The sequence below is a fragment of the Vespula pensylvanica genome, chromosome 2 (genome assembly GCF_014466175.1).
Source record: "Vespula pensylvanica isolate Volc-1 chromosome 2, ASM1446617v1, whole genome shotgun sequence".
Classification (NCBI taxonomy): Eukaryota; Metazoa; Arthropoda; class Insecta; order Hymenoptera; family Vespidae; genus Vespula; species Vespula pensylvanica.
Genome location: NC_057686.1, coordinates 902,194 through 924,245, shown reverse-complemented (window position 1 = coordinate 924,245; position 22,052 = coordinate 902,194). Strand labels below are relative to the sequence as shown.

The window sequence follows — 22,052 nt, the reverse complement described above, 5'->3', positions numbered from 1 at the left end:
TACTTCTTCCCCCACCCTCCCTCCCCCCTCCCTTCCTACCTACTTTCCTCTCACTCACTCTTTCTCTCACAATCTCTTTCTCTTTTCTCTTTTCTCTTTTCTCTCTCTCTCTCTCTCTCTCTTTCTCTCTTACTAGTAGAACGCGTTGTCGACCTTTCTTTCCTTAGCGATTTCTTTTTCTTTCGACCGTTAACCGCCGTCGTTTGAGAAGCACCGGCTTCTCAACGTCGTCGATGACGAGGACGAGGACGAGGACGAGGACGAGGACAGTACGAGTTTTTCGTATCTCAACTACTGTTCGTCAAAAGTAATATATCATCACGGAAGCCATACTCGCTGTATTCTTGTACGAACGCAACAGAGAATATATAAAAGAAAGGTAAAAATAAATAAAAAGAAAGAAAGAAAGTACGTCGAGAGAATTCGTAGGGGGATAACGACGGTAGGGTGGTATGTATGTATGTTGTATGTATGTATGTATGTATGTATGTATGTATGTATGTGTGTGTGTGTATACGTGTATCTGGTCTGGTCTCTCCGCTACTGCTTTAGTAAGTATGTATGCGTGTATGTATCTTTATGTGTTCCTATGCGAACATCGCGAAATGGGAAGAGAGCGGAGTTCGATTTCGATTCGACAGGAGAGAAAATAAAAGAAAAGAAAATGAAATAAAACAAGAGGAAAGATGGGAATTGAAAATAAAACGAAAGTAAAGAAAAGCAAAGAGAGAGAAAGAGAGAGAGAGGAAAAAGGATAGAAATTGGGTCAGAAACGCACTTATTTCAATATACGAATAAAGCGCAGCCACAGATTATATATCTGTTTCTTTGGACTAGATTAGGATTCTCGCCATGCTTGTTTGAGAAAAGCAAAAGGAAAAAAAGAGAAAGAGAGAGAGAGTATACTTTATATATATATATATACACACACACACACACATACACACATTTATATATATATATATAGGATAAATACATACATACATACATACATACATATATATATCTAACTCTTTTTTTTAATCTTCCTCTTTTCGCGATAAATATTATCTCGACTTTTTCTTTTGAAAAAAAAAGAAAAAAACAAACGAGAAAGAAATAAACGGAAAGAACAAAAGAAAAGAAAAAAAGAACAAGAGAAAATAGTGCGTGTGCTATGACGAACGCGCGATGCAGCGAGGTAGAACGAGATGACAGAGAGAGAGCTCGCTCTCGTGCACAACCGCACCACTCGAGCAACAGCATCCGACTGGCCACGACGACTACCTCGCGATCGGCTCGGTCGTCATCGGCAACGGTGGCGGCGAAGCGTCGACGGGAGAGGCGACACCCTTCTTTCCATTATTACAACTTCTCGATACCGAAGAGGGTGTTCGCCGCCGACAGTCGCTGTTACTGCAGCCACCGCCACCGCTACCGCCATTGCCATCGCCATTGCCATCGCCATTGCCATCGCCATTGTCATCGCCATTGCCATCGCTGCCAACGACCGTCCGTCCATTTCTCTATTATCGTTCGATTCAGGGGGCGTTTCTACTCTCGAATTCTAATATCGATTTTCTTTCAACTCGAAAGCAATCGATTGCTCAACTCTTCTTCGATTTATCGCTCCCTTTCACTCGCTTTTCTTAATTTTCTATTATTTCCTCTCTTATCTTCAAGCATCTGCTTCCATCCGTCTCTATTTCTTCATCCCTATTTCTCTCTTCGCTCATATTTATTCGTTAATATTTATTAAATCAATAATCGTTGACCGTCGTTTTCTTTTTTTTCTTTCCTTTTTTATTATTATTATTATTATTATTTTTCTTTTTTTCTTTTTTATTTTTCTTCCCACTCTTTCTTTCTTCTCTTCCTTTCTTTCTTCTACTTCTTGTTTTTTCTTTTTGTTTTTCCTTTCTTTTCTTTTTCTTCTCATTTTCTTTTATTAAATAAATAAATAAATAAATAAATAAATAAATAAATAAATGTATGATGGATGCATGGATTTGTATTTATGTAAGACCAAGAATGTTCCTTCGTGATTTGAAAATGGAATCACTTTGAATACTTTCTTTCGCTTTTTTTTTGTCGGTCTTTTGTTTCTTTTTTTTTCTTTTGTTTTTTATTTGAAAATACGGCGGGAAATTCGTATCGTTTCGCGTTCGATGTACATTCTCGTTTCTCTCTGTCGTATATCAAGCGTAATAAAGTATTTGTATGTGACTCTCTCCCTCTCTCTCTCTCTCTCTCTCTCTCTCTCTCTCTCTCTCTCTCTCTCTCTTTATCTCTCTTTCTACACAAGACAAGATAGTTGAATCGTTTTTACACTTTTGATCGCGAATGTTACAAAGTCCTCTCTGTTTTGTAAGAGCATTCGACGATTCGCTTCGAAATATTTTTTTCTTTTCTTTTTCTTTTTTTTTTTTTGCATCCTCTTCTCTATGTAAACTGGCAACGTAAGCGTTCGTGCCAATGCCATTGAGAGTCTCGGATTAGTGTTGAGGCTGCGCCAGTATACGTCAGCGAAACATAATGCGCTACGCTCGACGATTTTACATTTTGAATGATGGCATTTGAATAATGCCGAAACTCATTTGTGAAACGATTATCGTGAGAACGATAGCAAACTTTATTATTCCGAACCACGTCATTCCAATATCCGGCCAAATGTAACGATTTATATGATTCTAAGGTGAGAACGTCAATTTATAAAGACTCGATGTTATTTAAAAATCTGTTTTGTCTCTATTTTCCTTCTCGTTCAAGTTAGTTTCTTATTGAAGCAAAGAAGGTGGGAAAAATTTTCGATAATACTTTGAGATCGTTTGTTAAGAAATAAAATACATGATAAAATATATGATAGAATTGTTCTTATAAAATATAATATTTGTGGGTAATCTCGTTTAATAAATTGTTACATTGTCTTTGTTTTCTTTTATCAGGCATAAGGATGTCAAAGCGACTCAGCTTCTATGGTCTGGTTGGCCTGGCGTCCCTCTGCATCTTCTTCCTTGCATTTAACCAGCGCTACAGCAGCTATCTCGAGCATCGACTACAGCCGGTATTATCGGTCAGTAATTATTCGGAGGTGGGGATTGCTCTTAATCGAGTCACGCCAAACACACTCTTATGGACGGTAAAGTCTAACTCTTCCACCTAACTTTTTCTTGTTCAAGAGCTAACAATACGTTTGCCAAAGCGCGCCACAATTTGGTAATGCTCTTTCTCCCTGTTTCTATTTTCCACCTATTCGTTCGTTTCTTCTTTCGTTTCGATTTTCTACTACCTTTAATTAATAAGCGTAAGTCGTTAAAGAATTTTCTTGCTTTTATTTTTACTTAAGAATTACTTCGTTTACTTTGACTTGGAGATTATATTTTCTTCTTACATACTGTTTCTTTCGTGTTATACTCATGCGAAAATATTTGATTATTATTTCGCTATTACTGTTATTCAATTTTCTTAAATCGCCAAATTATATGATCTAAGAAAAAGGGAGAAGGATATACTTTTTGTCATACCTGAGATATTATCATGTTTTCTCCACGAGCACATAATTAAAAGATTAAGAAACTCGATACTTCTTCGATATAGGACGTTGAAATAAGGCCACGGATCGTCAAAATCCAAGAATCTGTAACGGTAAGCTTGATATACATATATAACACGTCGACTAAAAACTTATTTTGCAACGATAAATAATATCTGCATGTCATAGTTGAGCCTAATCATAAAAAAATGAAGTATGATGTATATTTACGATACTTATATACGGATCGCTTGTTACATGGGTAATTATGTCTGATTTATTATTATTGTTTTTAATTTCTTAAAATATTTTGCTATATATGTATTTCTTTATTTATACGTTTAACCATTCTCAATAATATTCTTCGTAAACGTCTTACGTAGGCGAACAAACGTTAAACCAAAATTTACTTTGAGCCGAATTAAAATTAATTTGGAATTTACTTTATGCGTCTAATATAAGCATGCTGACACAATATTAATTAATTGTACCCTTTCCATTTCGTGTTTAATTTCATTAATAAACATTAATATAGGCATATCGCTTGTAAGTATGATTTGATGCTTAAAAAATTAAAATATCTTACACGTGTTTTGTAAATAATACTGTACAGCAATTTTGCGTTATCACATACGTAGCATATATTCTAAAATATGTGCGACTATGTGTAGTGTCTTAAAAAAAAAAAAAAAAAGAAAGGTATAAAAATGCAAAAATCATTTCCTTCTTTATCGCAGCCATACATATTTTTGTTTATAGACATACATCAAGGGTTCGAACAACAATGCCACGGTCATCGAAATACAAGAAGTCTTAGATCAACAAAGAAGAGTCATAGAAAGGGAGATGCAAAATTACGAGTATCCAAATGGAAAATATGATCTCAATATCAGGTAAAACAAATGCAATGGGTAAGAATTCGAATACCTCCTGCAATGCGTAAGATGTAAGTAAATCAAAATACGTATTTGCGTGTGTAGTGATTTGAACGACTTAGTTATGGAGAAAGGTGGTACTCCAATGAGAAGTATAATTTTGACAAGTTGGCGAAGCGGTAGCACATTCCTTGGTGACGTTATAAATGCACATCCAGCAAATTTCTATCACTACGAGCCATTGCTTGATTTTGGAATCGTCCAAATCAGAGGTCCACCGCTTGCGGAGGAAGCACTTCAAAATATTGAATCCTTGTTAAACTGCAATTTTCACAATCTTGGTAAGAATCTATAAGTAAATATTATTATGATTCAAAATTATAACGTAAGTAGTAATTATAAAATTGATTACATAATTTTAGATAGATATCTGGAATATGGAAAAACTCATCCATGGGTCTTCAATCACAATACACATTTATGGCGTCAATGTCAAGTACATAAAAAAATATGTTGGGACTCGCATTTCGTTTCAAAATTTTGTCAATTATTTCCATTTCAATCGATGAAACTCGTTCGTCTAAGATTACGCGCGGCGGAGGATCTTTTAGCTAAAAAGCGGTAAAATTTATATATCCTTATTTGATGTCATGTAAGTTTAGTTCTATATAATTCACTATTAGCCTTTTAGTTTAGGGATAAGATTGGTATTGTTAGTACGTGATCCACGAGGAATTTTACAATCAAGAAAGCATAGAGAATGGTGTCCTACTAGTCCCGATTGTTCAGATCCAGCTTTGGTCTGTGCTGATATGGTTTCAGATTTCAGTGCTGCAGTACGTTTGATAAAAAAATATCCACATTCGTTCAGGTAAATAGCACGTAGAAAAAGAAGAAAGGAAAAACTATCATTAAATAAATTTTGAATTGATCGAATACACTTTTATCATCGCATCTCGTAAATATAATCTGTATAATTTAAATAACGATACGTTTTCTTAATATAATATATATGATATGTGATATACAGGGTGGTGCGATATGAAGATCTCTCGGTAGAGCCGTACAAATATGTGAAGGAACTTTATACGTTTTATGGTTTGGATTTCCATGCTAATGTAAAAAGATTTTTAGATACTCATACAAAAAGTGACGTTGGTGGTGTATCGAGTACATTTCGTAATTCTAAAGTTGCCCCGTTTCATTGGAGAACTGATTTAGAATTCGAAGAAGTTGATGAAATTCAAAGAGTCTGCGGATCTGCTATGAGATTATGGGGATACGTAGAAGCGATTAATGCTACTCATCAAAAAGAATTTGATCCTCTTACGGAATATCAACTACAATTGTGACATCTAATGTATAGAATATTTCCAATGGATACGGTGTACAGTACAGTAGTATAAAATATCAAGACTATAAGAATTAGTTATTTTGATTACGTGCACATCGAGATCATCGAGCATGGTACACGACTCGTGAAAATAATATTCATGATGGATGGTGTTCCATAGGGATATACTCAGGAATATAGTAACAACACACACCTGTGAATATTTCGATATTCAAGTATCGTAGTTAGAACATTTTTTCAATTCTGGATATTTAATCTGAGAAGACCAATGGTGATGCCGTTCCTCGATAAAAAAAAAAAAGAAAAATTAAAAGAGAAGACAGAAAAAAAATTAATAGTAACAATAACAATAACAACAACAACAACAACAACAACAACAACAACAATAATAATAATAATAATAATAATAATAATGTCTCTTCAAAAATATTGTGCAATGCGAAGAGCAAAAATAATTTGTTTGTAGGTTTTAAAAGATTGAACTTGTTAGATATATGAATATACTTAACAATACATTTTGACACGAATACGAACTATAATATCTATTCATATCAGTGCAGATATCTCTAGTTAAATTATCAAAATTGTATGATCCTCTTTGGAGAGTCGTTTCTTAGATGACATGACAAAAATATCTATTATAACTCGCTTATATCAAATATTTTATGATAAAAGCTGACTTTTTTTTTTTTTTTTTGTAATGATTTCTCACGTAGGTCACAAAAGATATATTTACGTAAAGTATAGCACACGTCTTATATCTTCAAAATGATTCATATTTTTATTTGATTGATTTAAAAAGAAAAAAAATATAATAATAATAATAATAATAATAATAATAATAATAATAATAAACAAACATTTACATATGTGTATAGTTCAAACTCACGATAATACTTTATTTCATTTTTCACAAGTAAGTGTTTACTATTATTAAAGAGGAAAAAGAAAAAAGCCTAGTTGAGAAATGCTGTGAAATATTATACACACATATGATAAACCGATAATGTAAATTTTAAAATATATTCGATTCTGGCAATTTAGTTGATAAGACAATTTTCGAAGTTTTACACAATATACATATTGTTACATTTGTAAATCTAACGAATTAATTTAGTCGCTAACTTATGAATCTGGTTTATAAATTTCGAATTGACCAATGACCGTGCTTATATATATATATATATATAATTAATATATATATGTTATATATATATTATAATATATATATACAAAAAAAAGAAAAACAGATAGAGAGAGTTAACATAGACTTGCTTTAATTTAGTAATATATATATATATATATATATATATAAATAACAGTCAGTGGTGCGCAAACTATACTTGGAACTTCTATATAATTGTTATTAAATTTAAAGATAGTAATATTATTTTTTTTATGATTTACTTCCAAAGCAAACGAATATTTATTATTTGTAAATATTATTATATTGGTTATGTGTTATAAAAAAATTTTGGAAACTATAGTTTGTGTACCATATATTGATAAAACGCAATACGACCATCCTAAAACTATGCATAAAACATATGTGATGATTTGGTGTTTAATGCATAGAAATACGGATATATAGTCTTAACAATTTCTAAGGTATACAATATGTGCAAGTATTATATAAAATTCATTGATTGAAAAATTGTTATTTCGCATGCAAATCTCGTACATTCTGCTAATAGTTCTTCGATAACTTCTAATTAATTAGAAGGTACAAATAATTCGATATTAAATAGATATGTTCACAATTGAGTAATTTCATTTTACAATATTCTTTTTTTTACGTGAATATAAGAGAACATACATATATACATGCTTATATCGTCGTATACCATATAGCATGAATTACAAAAATACAAAAGGTATAGCGATGATGGCACGATTGATTTAATGTAACGTTTTTAGATTTGTATATTTTATTTTTATTAGAATTTCTGCACATACAATAAAGTATATATTATATTTTTATAATAATCATTACTTCAGTTTTGCATCCAAAGTTGATTGATATCACACACTTTTTGTGAATACAATCCACGTAGAGCTTTTTCTAGATCATGGGCTGTTCCTCGTAAGGTCCAGACGACTGCTTTCTATAGGCAGGAATGAAAAGAAAAAAAAAAAAAAAAGAAATATGAACAAAATAAAAGAGAGACAACACAGATTTATCTAGTAGATTATTTTTCATTTCAGGATAATAATGTTTATCATTAGGTATCATAGCGTATATTGCACATCATGCATAATATTAACAATTCAATGAATTATAATTTTTTATTATTGTTAATTTACTCACAAGATATGTATTCTTTTGTTGAAAATGGTTTTGCGTTGAAACTTTTGTCTGGTTTTTCTTTGAATCGTTACTGAAAAGAAAAAAAAAAAAAATTTGATTCGAAATTTTATATAGAAATACAAGACATTCTTTGATAATAATTAAAATTAACTCAGTGAGGGCAAGTTGTAAGTCATGGATTGTCATTATAGCGTATACGTATGCTTAACATCATAGTACTCTAATAAATTTATAAGCGACAATATAATCATTCTCATGTTGGATATTATATACTAACCCGAATTAAAAATTTTGTAGGAACGTTATCAGCGATTCGACTTCAATTTGTCTGTAATAAAAAAGAAAATAAACGATGTATTCGCAATATATTCAAATAATTGTATATCACACATTTAATAGTTTGTATATCAGATAATAATTTTACTTCAAAAATTTCAGCCATATGCTTGTATACAAATTCATCATGATAATTAAGCGAATAACGCATATACGAATATAATTTTTACTTACACTGCGCGTAAACATTTCTAGTTTATTATACTTGGAAGTTTTTCTTCGATCTGTAATAAAAATTTTCTTTGTTACACTTCAAAAAAAAAAAAAAAAATACTTTCACATTTAAATCTCTAAATTGAAAATCGATATCAGAACATCGCTAATCACCATTTACTAACGTAAGACAGGGATAACTTAATTAATCATCATTTAATATAATATTATATAGAAATATAACAAATAAACACTACGTGCAATATATTAAAATACCACATAATTTATTACTTACACAAACATCGTTATAGTTCTTACAGATTGTTGTAGATGGCGGATCGTCCTTCGCATAGTAATAATCGATTCGACGTAACGCAATTAACTGGTCAATCATTTTCAAAGTTATTTGCTGTGAATAAAAAATATTTACATTCGAATATATACATATAGCTTTATAGTTTACACGTATATAATTTCATTTATACAAAAATCAGTTATGATACGTTCTTCACAAAAAATCCGTTTGACTGGGGCGTCGTTAATATCATCATGTAAAATATTATTTTGTAATCGTTACAAGTTATACAAAGATACATTAGAATATTTACCTAACGTTTTCCACGCAGTCGCAGTTTGCGAACTTGCCATCTTTAGGAGACTCATTTCTGTCGAGAAATTTATTATCGACGACATTTACCTATAAATAAAATATATACAAAAATTTGTTAGTAACCATAACAATTAACGTAAACGTAGACAAAATGTAGCTTTTTTTTTTTTTTCAATATCAGTAAAAACTACTCTGTCATGGTATTCAGACTGGGGCAGTAAATTTTCATCACTCTTTTTACCATATAATTAATTCGAGATGATAGAAACGTATAACGTACATGTTTTCAAAGAATTAAAACGCAGTTGCATCGAAATGGGACTAAAATGAAGGAAACCAAAAAAAAAAAAAAACAAACTAATACTCACTACAATTTTAACGTGGATAAGAACAAATTTTTGCAGTGAACGCTATCCAGCATGGATGCTAGCCATGAAGCTGAAGCTTTATTAATCGCCATTATAAGGTGCGAAGAAGGAAACGTTCAGCTTATATGCGGTTGCTAGAACGAAATGGAAAAACTAATTCGCAAAAAAAGAAATCCTATTCTTGATGCGGAAACATTAATATTCAATTGATAAATCAGCAGCATATGAAGATTATAATCAAGAAGTAATCATACGAACGAGACTAAAAATGTCTTCATCATCATTGAAATTAACCCGGATATATCGTGCAAAAATATTTAAAATGTTGTGAGATAAAAATATATCAATAAATTTCATGTAAGAAAGCTATTTTATAAGAACGTACTATTTTATAAATAATGCATCAAATAATACACGTGGATGAAGCTAGATTCTTAAATCGAAAATGTTCTTACCAATGGATACGAACTTGGAACGTAGAAACGTAGAAAATTCTTCAGAGTTCCTACTCGGTGACCAGCTACAAGCGAAATGGATGAGAATGGAACAAGCTAAAGAGGAACGTTGAATTAACCGGAAGTATCGTTTCCCCGATATTTCACTCTCATTGGCTAACTTTCTTAAACAATTTATATTCGATACAAATATATTTTATATCTTTTATTTGATCTATTTTTTCGCACATATTTTTATTTCGTTCAATATTAAATTAAATAAATTATATTATATGATATTTACTTTTATTATTTCCAAATTAAGAGTAGTAGTTATATGTTGCATATGTCACCATAGATGGCAGTAGTGTTTTGTTAAAAATTCTTTTTTTATTACAAAACAAAATGCAAATGAAAGAATCTTTTAATCTATTATTTATCACTTGATCATAAAATTTAAAAATGATACTTCACGGTATATCTAATTTTGTATAGTTATTTTTATATAATCCCTAGAATAAAAAACTGTAGCATAGAGTGGTAACATTGACTCCATTTGTATACACATACACAACACACACATATATATATATATGCATTCATATATGAATTTTAAGAGGCGGTGATCCAAATCTAGATCTTTTTTATAACCTCCGAAGATCGTATAAATATTTATTATTTAATAAATTATTTTATTTCTTACTTAATTGAAATGAGGTTTGCATTCCATAGACTTTTTAATTCCAAAATGCTTCACAATTTAAGGTCGGTAATAGAATAATTAGAAAAAAAGAATGAAATATGAAAGAAAATGTATAATAATTTTGATAATAATTGATTATATATAATAAATTTGATAAATCTGAAATACTTTATGTAATATGTAATCATGAAAACGTTTTCTTGTTATTTTTTCATAGAAGTTTACATGTTTCGCAAAATGTAAGAAGAGAAGCTTACGATGGGCCAGGGAAAACAACAGTGACGATACTCAATAAGAATGAAACCTCTTTACTGTTAATAACCAGTTATAATCAAGTATGTTCATTAATTTTCAATTATTATATTTTATATATGATATAAAAGATGTGTGTTTTTTTTTTTTTTCTTTAAATAGGCAGGATTCACCTTAAACAATGGTATCAAAATGGTCGGACCTATGGTTTTATTTTCCAAATCGTTATTATATTGGAATATCGCATCTGCAAAGGATATAAACAAAGATTCTCTCGTATTGTTTAGCGTATTAGAACCAAAATTAGATTTATTAATAATTGGATTAGAGGAAGATTACGAGTATGAATTTATCGCCAATCTTAAAAAAACCATAAAAGATTTGGGTATAAACAGTGAAATTTTGCCAGTAGATCAAGCGTGTAGCATATTCAACTTTGTTAACTTAGAAAATAGATATGTTGCTGCAGCTTTGATTCCACCTAAAAGGAATCCTTTATTTTCTTCGTTAAATACAAAAATATCTAAGAAAAAGAATCCAGTAACGCAATCGGAAAGCGATTGAACGATATAAAATTATAAGTTACAGTTGATGTTATTTTAGAGTCATTAAGTTAAGCGAAGAAGTATGAATGTACGGTATATTCACAAGTTTAGTCGTGAGATACTTTTTGTTACAAATGATATGTGCATTAAATGACGTTATATAGAAAACAACAATTGTCTCTATAAAATGAAAAAGAGAAGAAACTTGTCTTATCGTAGAAAAAGATCTTATTGTAACAGAAACATGTAAATGAAAATATATACGAGACAAGATAGTAAATTAATTAAAATGTTTACAAAAGAGAATATAATGCAATAATTACCCGTAACAACAATAATAACGACAACAACAACAACAACAACAACAACAACAACAATAATAACAATAAAATAATAATATAAAATCCGAGATTAGTGAAATATTATTATACGAAAGATGGAACAAAGTTTTCCAAGATTTCAAATCGCCACCTGATGTGAGGTAGTACCGGAAAGATATAGCAGATGGCGTTGGGAAAAGGAGCTAGAAGAATGCGATAAGGAATAGTCGATTCTATATATCTCGATAAATTTCATGAACGTAGAAAGAGATATGGCTGTCAACGCGGAAATCGGCGAACCTTAAAAGTCGAGGAGGCGTCGCACTTAAACGAAAACTCGGAATGCCAGTCGTGGTCGTTCCGGTAATGTCTTAAACTTTCGTCCGATCACGAAAAGGTACATATTGAGAAAAAAAAAGAAAGGTAATTCGAGCGTTCGAAACACATAAACGGTTTAATATGAATAGTAGTCAACATGGTAGAGGTAACATTTTTGCTTCGTAATAATAAAAAGTGTATTTAGTAGGTGAGTGTGACGAGAGCGTTAGATATCGATAGAAAATCTCGATTATTATATATTTCGGTGATTGATGGGGAGGAAAGAAACTAAGGGGAAAGAAAAAGAAAAAGAAAAAGAAAAAGAAAAAGGAATAAGAGAAAAGAATTTAAAAAAAAAAAAAAAAGAAAGAAAGAAAGAAAGAAAGAAAGCAAGCACGCAAGATAGAAAAAGAGAAAAAAAAAAGAAAAGAATAGGATTTCATTTTTATTACGAAATTAAATCTAAATGAAAATATTAGGACGAGAAGATCCTTTTTCTGGAGGAGTCTGCTCGAGATTTGTCGAGACGATGATGACGTCACACGTTCTCTTCCTCTTTTCACTTCCACCTCTCTTTCTCTGTCTCTTTCTATCTCTCTTTCTGTCTCTCTCTCTCTCTCTCTGTCTCTCTCTCTCTCTCTCTCTCTCTCTCTCTCTCTCTCTCTGTCTCTGTCTCTGTCTCTGTCTCGTTTGCGACAGGGCATAGGCGACGTCGTGACGCGTCGCCGCGTCTCGAGTGCTTTCGGTTTTTTTTAAGAGAGAACTTCGTAACGTATCGTAGGAGAACGGTTTCGTAGGAGCGAGATTTAGACGGTAGAAAGAAAGAAAAAAAGAAAGAGAGAGAGAGAGAGAGAGAGAGAGACGTACGAACGAACGAACGAACGAACGAAAGAAAATAAAAGAAAAGAAAAGAAAGGAAAATGGAAGTCGTTCTTGGTCGATACTATATTTGAAGTATAAAACGAGTGTGGCGAAGCGTCGATCGAAAAAGATTTTCTTCTGGTTAGAACGGACGTTCGCAACGTTCCTACTAGATCCGTGAGTATTTTCATTATCTCTGCTCGCGTTATATGGAGAAGAATTTTTTTTTCTGGTAGAGAAGGAAAAGAAAAGAAAAGAAAAAAAAACGAGAGAGAGAGAAAGAAAGAAAGAAAGAAAGAAAGAAAAAAAAAACTATTCGTCAAATGGTGCATCTCTATCGTCGTCAACGTTGCGTTGTGTGTCGTGTGGACTTGGGGCGACACCGATTACGACCGAGAGAGAGAGAGAGAGAGAGAGAGAGAGAGGGAAATAGTGTCTTCTTCTTTTCTCTTGAAATTCCGAAAGACCATGGTTATATTAAATTGGTCGATTTTCAAACTTATACGTACGTTCGTCACGAAGGACATTCAATGAAAAGGACGAAAAACAACGAACGTGTGTTTCAAATTAATACGTTAAAAACAAAAAACAAAATAAATAAAACAAAATATCTCGCGAGTAATGTGTGCGCGCGTGTGGTGTGTGTGTGTTATTATATATATATGCGTGTTTCACTGAAAACGCCATCATCTACTATCTTCGTTTAATATCTTTTGAAATTTTCGTATTATATTTTTGTCGATCTTTCGTATGTGTGTGTGCGTGTGTGTGTGTGTGGGTTTTTTTTGTGTTGTTTTCAATCGTAACATATGATATATTTTTATTTGGAATTTTCGATGAAAATAATTTTCTTCTTTCTTTCGACGATTTCACATTTTAGTAATTCTTTCTTTCTCTCTCTCTCTCTCTCTCTCTCTCTCTCTCTCTCTCTCTCTCTCTCTTTCTTTCTCTCTCTTTCTTTCTCTCTCTTTCTTTCTCTTTCTTTCTCGAGTGATACGCATTTCGTGTTTCGAATAATAATAGGTTTAAGAGGAGGTAGGAGTTGGTTAGGCACATATCGTAAGAGGTAGAAGTAAAGATCGATTACATTTGCTCTATGCGAACGGTACGACTGCGTGATAGAAATGATATGGAAGCTTGCTATTAAAGGTTTGCTTTTGATGTACCCTCGTAATCTCATTTATATCCCGTGTTGTATATTCGACTAGATTCCGAACGGTTTTATAGGTTAACTTTTCTCGAACGGTTACGTTTTATACGAACGACTGAAAGAAAACTTGTTGAGTAATAATAGTATCGTGTAAATTAAAAATCAATTGAAAAGTTCGAATTTTAAATTATAATATTATTATTATTATTATTATTGTTGTTGTTGTTGTTGTTATTGTTATTATAGATGCAATTTTGACGTGAATACGTTTTATAGGTTATCTTTTCTCTAACGTTAAAAAAGTTCATAAAATAGGAAGAAAACGTTGTCGAATGAAATGCTTGTTAGTTGTTAGTAATTAAAAAAAAAAAGAAGAAAGAAAGAAAAAAAGAAAAACAAAAGTACGATCTTCGAATTGACAGTTATAAAATATATGAAAGAGTTTGTAACATCGTAATATTCGAGTGGATTCGTTTTATAGGTTATTTTTTCTCAAACGGTTCAAAGTTGTAAGAACACTTGTCGAATAAAAATGTTGCGTGATTAAAAAGATAATGCACAATTTTCGAGTTGGAAGATATAAAATTTATGAAAAAGTTGATAATATAACGTTTACTTTGTAGGTTATCTTTTCTGAAACGTTGAAGGAAGGTGGACGATAACAAAACGTTTTCAATAAAAACATTGTGTTAAATTAAAAAATAACAAAAATATTTTGATATAGAAATACGAAAATTTATGAAAAAGCCTGTAGTGCTACGATAATCCTTGGTATAAAGTCAAAGTCGTTGTTCAGAATAGATAAATAGATAGATATATACATATATATATACACACACACACAACGTACGATGTCGTACGTCCGTACGTCGACGTACATACCGGTGTGTCGCATTGCCACGTGCACGACGTGCCGATTGGACGATGAGAATGTAAATATCAGTTGGTGCTGAGTTAACCGGTCGAACGGACACGTTTCGTTTCAGAATCATTTCGTGTTTCTCTTCGAGAAACTTTCGTACATAGTTTGGTACATAAAAAAAGAAATTAGTTCGATCTTCTTTCTGAACTTTTCTTGTTTACGTATATATATCATATATTAGTATATATATATATATATATTTATATATATTAATTCTTAAGTTAGTATATAAAAAAAAAATTAATTGGATTCTTTTGTTGGACTTTTGTTGTGTGTGTGTGTGTGTGTGTATATATTTGACGCGTTCGTATGTGTACGTACATCCGCGTAACTTGGATCGATACCGTAAATCGTGCATATTACAAATGCGGATGAACCTTAAACGTTAAAGCGTTAAATATGGAGTCAAAAAATATTTTTACTAGTTTGTTTTCGTTATAAGCTTGTCTTTGTTTCTTTGTTTTTTTTTTTTTTTTTTTCGAAGGATCTTTATATATTCATATATTTGTTATTATTTTGCGTTTAAATTTTCAAAGAACAGTGGAACGTATGGAGGACGGTCTTAGGAAATTGATTACGTAATCCCAATTATAATCCGCCATCTTACATAATAGTATTATTCTACTCGAAGCCGCCATTGATTTTCCTCCCCCCCATTTCTCTTTTTATTCATTTAATCCCATATTCTAATTACATTAAGTTTGGATTCGTTTAAAAGTTGACATACTGTCGCGTATTAGAAACGTGTTAGAAATTAACTTGCTAGAGAATTTACAGATAATATATTACTTGTGCTTATCTTTTATATATATATATATATATGTATATACAAATTATTGATTTCTTTTACGAAATTATATGAAATCAATTCAGGAGGAATTATAAATGATAGATAAAAAAAAGAGCATTGTGGTTGATGGCACGCAGATATATATCAATCGAGATATACTACGTTTATCTAGAGTTCACGATTCATGTAGAATTTTATTGAGCGACTATAATTACTTTTAGCAAGGAAATAATTGGTTTATAAAGAGTTTTGTTGGATAATTATAGTCACTTATAATGTACAGTATGGAGCGAATGTTCAACGTTGAATGACTCATCTTTAATATACAATATACAGTTTAATGTTGGATGACTATAATCATATTCAATATACAGTATACAACTACAGTTATCGACTATAGTCATCTTTAGAATACAGTATATAGCGGCGAGTGTTCAACGTTGAATAAGTTTGATATATAGTATATCAAAACATTGGATGACTATAGTCATCGGATGATTTAGTATACGGTATACAGTCAAATATTGGATGACTATGGTTATCCTTAGCTTGGACCAGGAGTTAAGTGTTAATTTAACGAAAATATGTTTTATCATAGAGAGCGAAGAAAGAAGGAAGGGAAGAGGAAGAAAAGAAAGCAAAGATAGCAAAGTGCAATGTCGTATCACCGCGGGGGTCAAACAGGCTCCGTAGCCGTGTCTTACAGTACCAGCCCAATGGCACCGCATTCACCTAGCAGGCGATATTCGAGTGGCTCAGCGTCTTCGAGTACAACAACATCCGGTGTTGGAGGTGGTGGTGGCGGTGGTGTTGGTGGTGGTGGTGGTGGTGGTAGTAGTGGTAGTGGTAGTGGAGGTGGTGGTGGTGGTGGTGTTGGTGTTGGTGGTGTTGGAGGAGGTGCTAGTAGCAGCAGTACCGGTAGTGGAGGGAGCAGTGGTTCAACGTCCAAGTACAATTACACCTCAAGAGGTACCCCATCGTCGCTTCGAGACCGTTCGAGCATTTTTCCATCGTCTCCATCATCGACGATTCCTAGTCTTCGTTCCAGCTACGTCTCTGATTGCAGAAGATCTTATTGCCAAACTGGAAGGTAAGCTGTCGTTTGCGTTCTCCAATATGGCGTCGAGAGATACCAAGGAAAGTTGGACTCTATCCAATCGCGTCGTCGTACTTTTCTATTTATTTACATATTTGCTTGATTTTATCTTTTCTTTTCTTTTATTTTATTTTATTTTATTTTTCTTTTTCTTTTTGATTTAACGCGATCGAAAAACACTTTATTAAACGAACGAGTTTTGTTAGGATCGTATATATTTCGCAAGTGTATCTTTTGAAATAATCGTACTCAGTATAATGCGACCAAGCCGTAATCGTCATTGTAGTCGATAATAAAGTCTAATGAGTTGCTAACGCGTTGATGATAAGAAAAGGAAAAATCATCCTATTAATTAGAATAGAATGACGAAGGATCATTGTTTGGTATTAACAATGTTGAGAAAAAGTGTTTGTCGGTCAGCGATTCCTTTCGATATTTTTCCTTCTCACGATCTTTTTCTCTTTTTTTTTTTTTTTTTAAATTTTCCCGAGGATTTTTTCGCGGGATTTAATCGGTGAATCTAAAGATAGAAAAATTTAGTACTGGCGGTGGAGCGGGAGAAAGGGGGCAAGCTTATGCAAAGGAAAAAAAAGGGGAAAAAAGGAAAAAAAAAAACAAAAGCGCTTGTGAAACACGACTTGTTATACCGCGCTTGTTAAAATCGTTTCTACTCGATCGGCCCGCAGTTACTACTCATCGGCTACGACCAGCAGCCTCCGCAGGAGCTACTTGTCAGAGTACAGCCGTCCTCAGTGCTCACCCTCAAGGTGAGAGTTTGCACGTGGCGGTGTTAGTAAGCAGCGTTCACCTTAAGAATCGCCATTTAATTTTTGTTCGTACCTCATCTAACACGCACTTCAAATAACTCGTTCACGACGTAAACCTATTCGTTTGTATTTTATTTTATTTGTGTATTTTACTTTATATTTTTGTAATTTTTTTTGTTGAAAAAGTGGAGCTCACGTAGACATCAGCGACTGATCGAATCGACTCGATCGACCTTGAAATTCCGATCGAATCAATGGTCGATCATACGCTTGCACCTTTGCTTTAGAAATTCGAACGTTCAAGGTAAAGAACGTTAGTTGTTAGCAAGAGGTTAAATGCATGAAACTTTGTATCACTTTTTGCCACGAGTTTTGTGTGACTACATTTTTCAACTATATATCATTAAATATTTCACATGGACATACGCATAGACGAATAGATAGTTAGAGTACATCGTTGGTATATGCTATCTTTGTGCGAATATTCACGAATATATATATATATATATATATATGTATGTATGTATGTGTACATACATTCGTTCGCATATAAGCAATCGTTGGCCAGAGGCCACGAGCGAATAAAGGAACGCGTACGTTCGTAATATTAAGATCGGACAAATATTACAGGTCCGTCTCGTCTTCGTACGGCGGCGATACAAGTGGCATCGGTGGAAGCGTCTGTAGTACTCTGGCAAACGGCATCAGTAGCATCGGTTCCAGCGGGCGATACACATCGTCGACGTCATCTTCCTATTTGTCATCTTCTACCGCTTCCTCGAGGGATCGTACCTTGGATTCGTCTGCGTTACGTCGAGACGTTAACACGGATATCATCGGCAGGTGTTCGCCATTGGTTTACGTACCTAGCGTCGTTCGCCATTCTTCTCAGAGTGGTACTCATCGTTGGAAGCAACATCAGCAGCAGCAGCAGCAGCAGCAGCAACATTCGAAGGCAACAACGACAGGAGGTGGTTCGACTTTGAACGAATTGATCGGAGGAGAGGAACGCGAAGGAAAACGAACGGGAAGTGTACGTCCCGAATCTTCGCTCTCCTCGTCTTCCTCGTCGTCATCGTCGTCCGCCATCACAGGTGGTGGGCTTTGGTCGAGGTCTAAGGGGAGGCCATTTACCGCCGGCAGCACGGTGCTCACCACCGGTACGGGGCATGCACGCGCCCACAGCGCAACATCGTCCGTCGAGGTAACGATCGCCGGTCATCGGACTGACGAGGACGATGACGAGGACATCGACGAAGACGACGACGACGACGACGACAACGACGACGACGACGAGGAAGACGATGGCGACGTCAACGACGATAACGATTACGTGAACGACGAGGACGAGGACGAGGACGAGACTAACGAGCGCGATAACGACGACGACGACAACAACGAGGACGACGAGGACGACGACGTTGACGCGGCCATCGGCCCTTCCAATGTAAACGACGACGACGACGACGACGAGGACGACGATCGACGAAACGACAATAACAACAATAACGCCAACGGCAATCTCGACGGCAGCAGCAACAGGAATAATACTAGCAGCAATTCGGGCTCCAACGAGGAGGACGGCTACGTCTACGAGCAGCTAGATTATAACGACGATCCGCGGCGCGACGATGACGACGCGGATAACAATCGTATCAACCGCCATCACCACCAACGCGCCCGTCGTTCGGTCAGCAACAAACAACGTATCTCCGTTTCCCCGACGGCCGAACGTAATGTCGCGGCCACCATAGCTGCCGCCATTGTTGCTGCCGTTAGACCGCGTAACGAGGGTGGTGGTGCTGGCGGTGGTTTGATTCCTGTTAATCTTGACCTGCTAACTAATCTCGCTAATACTAATCCAAATAATACCACCGAGCATTTGATCGATAACGACGAGCAGAGTAGTCAACGCAATTCCTCGCTCCAGTCGGACGATTTTGAGATCGACGATAACGAGGTAATACGTGGGGTCAACGAGGTTGCCTCGATCGAGCCGGTCGATACTTATCGTCGGAATGCTCTTTCCTCTGGAAATCACGACTTATTGGACGGTCTCAGTACCAAAAGCAATTCGCCCGTTAATCCATTCGATATCGAGGAAAATGACTTTGAGGTCAGGACTTTGTATACCGTACTTCAGAACGGTCTATCGGGAAGAACGTCCGATGACCATTCCGACGATCCGTCCGTACCTTCGACGTCCAGCCGGCAGGAAGGACATTTCTCTGGAATCGACGGAAACACGGGAGCATCCGCTAGTGGTCTTACATCTTCCCCTGCAACACCTAACACGAGACAGCAAAGTCTCTATCGCGCTGGCAACGAGCAGTTCGTGAGTGTCGTTTTGATAATATCAAAGCTATCTACGTCGCTTCTCTATGGATCAGATTTGTTAAAAAGGAGGAAAAGTTGAAACCCTCCTTTTATTATCGGTTGGTATTGTCCTCTTAACCCTTTGTGTTTTGCTTTTCCTCCTCTCTTTCTCTCTCTCTCTCTCTCTCTCTCTCTCTCTCTCTCTCTTTTTTCTCTGTCTATTCTTTTTCCGTCTCTCTTACTCTTACCATTAATCGTACGACGTTACATAAAAATATACGCGAATTCGTCGAACGACGTTTGCCAAGGCTCGAACGATGTAACGGAAACGGATGTAAAGAATATTTTTATTGACCATATTATACAACTATCGATACAAATTTCTTACTACGGATACTCTCGATCGTTACGTAAGATAGTTCTATGTTGTGCAAGTCGTCCGTCCTCTCCACCACGCGTCACCATCGTGTGCCGTGTTACGTTGTTGTTGTTGTTGTTGTTGTTGTTGCTATTCTACCAGCTGCTACCTAACAAATATCAACCAGCTATCTTAACTTCGATCATTAGCGATGTACTTTAAAGTCTTTAGTATGTAACACGTTCGTTTAAAACAAATCGATGAAACCTTTTATAAGCTTTTATTTCTTCAATTTATCTTCCTTCTATATCTTTTCAATTCTATATCTTCTCCATTAAGATTTTCAACGTGTTGTTTTTAAATCGCGAGGGAAAGAGAGAAAGAATAAGATTCGATGGCGAGAAGAAAGAGGGCGTAGCTCGAAAAGTATATTCACTTTGATTACCTCGTTCCAAAGGTGTTACGAAACTTGCACGTTTACTACTGGGTCCAAGTCACCAACTAGAGACTCTCATCCGCTAACCGTGAGCACCTCCGACTTTTATTTATAGATCGGAGCTCCCTTGCTACTTCTCTCTCTCTGTCTCTCTGTCTCTCTGTCTCTCTCTCTTTAAAAAAAAAGAGTTGCCAAGTAGAAACGTGCAATCGCGTATCATTCTCAAAGTGCTATTCGCGTTTGTTTAATCGTCCGTTTCATTGTCATTCGCGATCTTGAATATTGATTTGATCACGATGAAAAAAAAAAAAAATAATAATAATATAAGAAAAAAAAGACCTCTTCGTTAGATTTTTTCTTTTCTTTTCTTTTCTTTTCTTTTCTTTTTCTTTTTCTTTTTCTTTTCTTTTTTGTGACATCTCGAGGAAGGTAGCCGAAAAACTAGACAGTTGAAGTTTTTCCACTTAGAGAGATAAGTCCGAGTACGTCTTTCTTAAAAATGAAGGTCACCATGTTCTTCTCGAAAACTCTCGCCGATCGCAACGACTCGAAGATAATCTTTAACTTCGTTAAATATCTATACAGATCCTATTCTTCGAATTTCTTTGATAACTCGTAAAATATATATCGTTTTTTGATAAATTCTCATTATCAGGTAATACGTATATATATATATATATATATTTTTTTTTTGATATCGCGATTGAAAATATATTTTTCTCGAAAGTGTAACTTTATATTCGCGTAAACTGGCTTGCTTGTTAATAATCGGTTGGGTTTTGTGGTGTGCCTGGACGTTGATAGCACTAGTCTCTGTTTATGCATTTTTATTAGGCATCGTCGAGCCTTTGGCAACGCAAAAACGTGCAAACACTTATGTTCGTATGACAACGAATAACGTTAGTAATACGATATCTTCAAATGCCATTATATTTCCACTAGAGGTTAATCTTAAGGTAAGAGAATATATATATATATATATATAGTTTGTCCTTTGTTCGTTTAAAATTTTTTATTTCTTTTTTATATAAATATATATATATATATATAAAAAAAAAGTTTTCTTTTTTTTTTTTTATTTCTTATCGTTTTTTATTTCGCTCCTTTATGTTGCACAACTTTGTATTAGGGAACGTATCGTTATGTCCAATGATTAGGGGAAAAAAAAAAAAAAAAAAAAAAGAAAAGAAAAAGAAAAAAGAAAAATGACGTAACAAAAAATGTCAGTATTCGTAAGCAATTTAGTAAAGAGAGAGTACGTTATTATCT

The 22,052-nt window shown here is 34.1% G+C and overlaps 3 protein-coding genes, 1 long non-coding RNA gene and 1 other non-coding gene across 12 annotated transcripts in view; 3 read left to right on the top strand and 2 right to left on the bottom strand.

Annotated features, from left to right (window-relative positions):
• Window positions 1-158: 158 nt before the first annotated feature.
• Window positions 159-6,924, top strand: LOC122627060 (carbohydrate sulfotransferase 5-like). 4 transcript variants are annotated; one of them, XM_043807825.1, is made up of 8 exons: window positions 159-379; window positions 2,925-3,118; window positions 3,577-3,624; window positions 4,271-4,404; window positions 4,492-4,727; window positions 4,809-5,007; window positions 5,078-5,257; window positions 5,417-6,924. In XM_043807825.1, the coding sequence occupies exons 2-8, from the start codon at window positions 2,933-2,935 to the stop codon at window positions 5,736-5,738; spliced, it is 1,305 nt and encodes a 434-aa protein (XP_043663760.1). In that variant the 5' UTR covers window positions 159-379; window positions 2,925-2,932; the 3' UTR covers window positions 5,739-6,924. The 4 variants fall into 4 exon arrangements, with proteins under 4 accessions (XP_043663760.1, XP_043663761.1, XP_043663759.1 ...); XM_043807826.1 differs by lacking the exon at window positions 159-379 and adding an exon at window positions 2,292-2,674 and having other exon boundaries at window positions 2,925-3,052; XM_043807824.1 differs by lacking the exon at window positions 159-379 and adding an exon at window positions 2,292-2,674.
• A 726-nt stretch (window positions 6,925-7,650) lies between these two features.
• Window positions 7,651-10,114, bottom strand: LOC122627063. The gene is made up of 8 exons (XR_006326779.1): window positions 9,971-10,114; window positions 9,516-9,649; window positions 9,146-9,234; window positions 8,833-8,946; window positions 8,559-8,608; window positions 8,326-8,376; window positions 8,049-8,118; window positions 7,651-7,845 (listed from the first exon to the last, which is right to left on the bottom strand). It is a non-coding gene; the product is annotated as an uncharacterized LOC122627063 (long non-coding RNA).
• LOC122627422 lies at window positions 9,319-9,386 on the bottom strand. Its single transcript, XR_006326857.1, has one exon. It is a non-coding gene; the product is annotated as a small nucleolar RNA SNORD31 (small nucleolar RNA).
• Window positions 10,115-10,543: 429 nt separating the features above from the next.
• LOC122627062 (NADH dehydrogenase [ubiquinone] 1 alpha subcomplex assembly factor 3) lies at window positions 10,544-11,750 on the top strand. The gene is made up of 3 exons (XM_043807828.1): window positions 10,544-10,714; window positions 10,870-10,987; window positions 11,067-11,750. The coding sequence occupies exons 1-3, from the start codon at window positions 10,662-10,664 to the stop codon at window positions 11,466-11,468; spliced, it is 573 nt and encodes a 190-aa protein (XP_043663763.1). The 5' UTR covers window positions 10,544-10,661; the 3' UTR covers window positions 11,469-11,750.
• Window positions 11,751-12,010: 260 nt separating this feature from the next.
• LOC122627058 (putative uncharacterized protein DDB_G0277255) overlaps window positions 12,011-22,052 on the top strand; it is a 12,305-nt gene continuing 2,263 nt past the window's right edge. The window contains exons 1-4 of one of the 5 annotated variants that reach the window (XM_043807819.1): window positions 12,011-12,166; window positions 16,409-16,900; window positions 17,593-17,673; window positions 18,304-20,008. In XM_043807819.1, the coding sequence (XP_043663754.1) occupies window positions 16,467-16,900; window positions 17,593-17,673; window positions 18,304-20,008 (2,220 nt within the window). In that variant the 5' untranslated portion in view covers window positions 12,011-12,166; window positions 16,409-16,466. Of the gene's footprint in view, window positions 12,193-12,744; window positions 13,126-14,963; window positions 15,178-16,408; window positions 16,901-17,592; window positions 17,674-18,303; window positions 20,009-22,052 lie in introns of those variants that run through there. The other 4 variants (XM_043807821.1, XM_043807817.1, XM_043807820.1 and 1 more) reach the window with 4 other exon arrangements.

What these genes read in the sequence shown, in the direction of transcription:
- LOC122627060 (XM_043807825.1), top strand. Translation starts at nt 2,933, where the DNA reads ATGTCAAAGCGACTCAGCTTCTATGGTCTGGTTGGCCTGGCGTCCCTC. An exon ending in AAATATGATCTCAATATCAG is followed by an intron (nt 4,405 to 4,491) that starts GTAAAACAAATG and finishes TTGCGTGTGTAG; the next exon opens with TGATTTGAACGACTTAGTTA. An exon ending in AAATATCCACATTCGTTCAG is followed by an intron (nt 5,258 to 5,416) that starts GTAAATAGCACG and finishes TGTGATATACAG; the next exon opens with GGTGGTGCGATATGAAGATC.
- LOC122627062 (XM_043807828.1), top strand. Translation starts at nt 10,662, where the DNA reads ATGAGGTTTGCATTCCATAGACTTTTTAATTCCAAAATGCTTCACAAT. An exon ending in AAAATGCTTCACAATTTAAG is followed by an intron (nt 10,715 to 10,869) that starts GTCGGTAATAGA and finishes ATTTTTTCATAG; the next exon opens with AAGTTTACATGTTTCGCAAA. An exon ending in TAATAACCAGTTATAATCAA is followed by an intron (nt 10,988 to 11,066) that starts GTATGTTCATTA and finishes TTCTTTAAATAG; the next exon opens with GCAGGATTCACCTTAAACAA.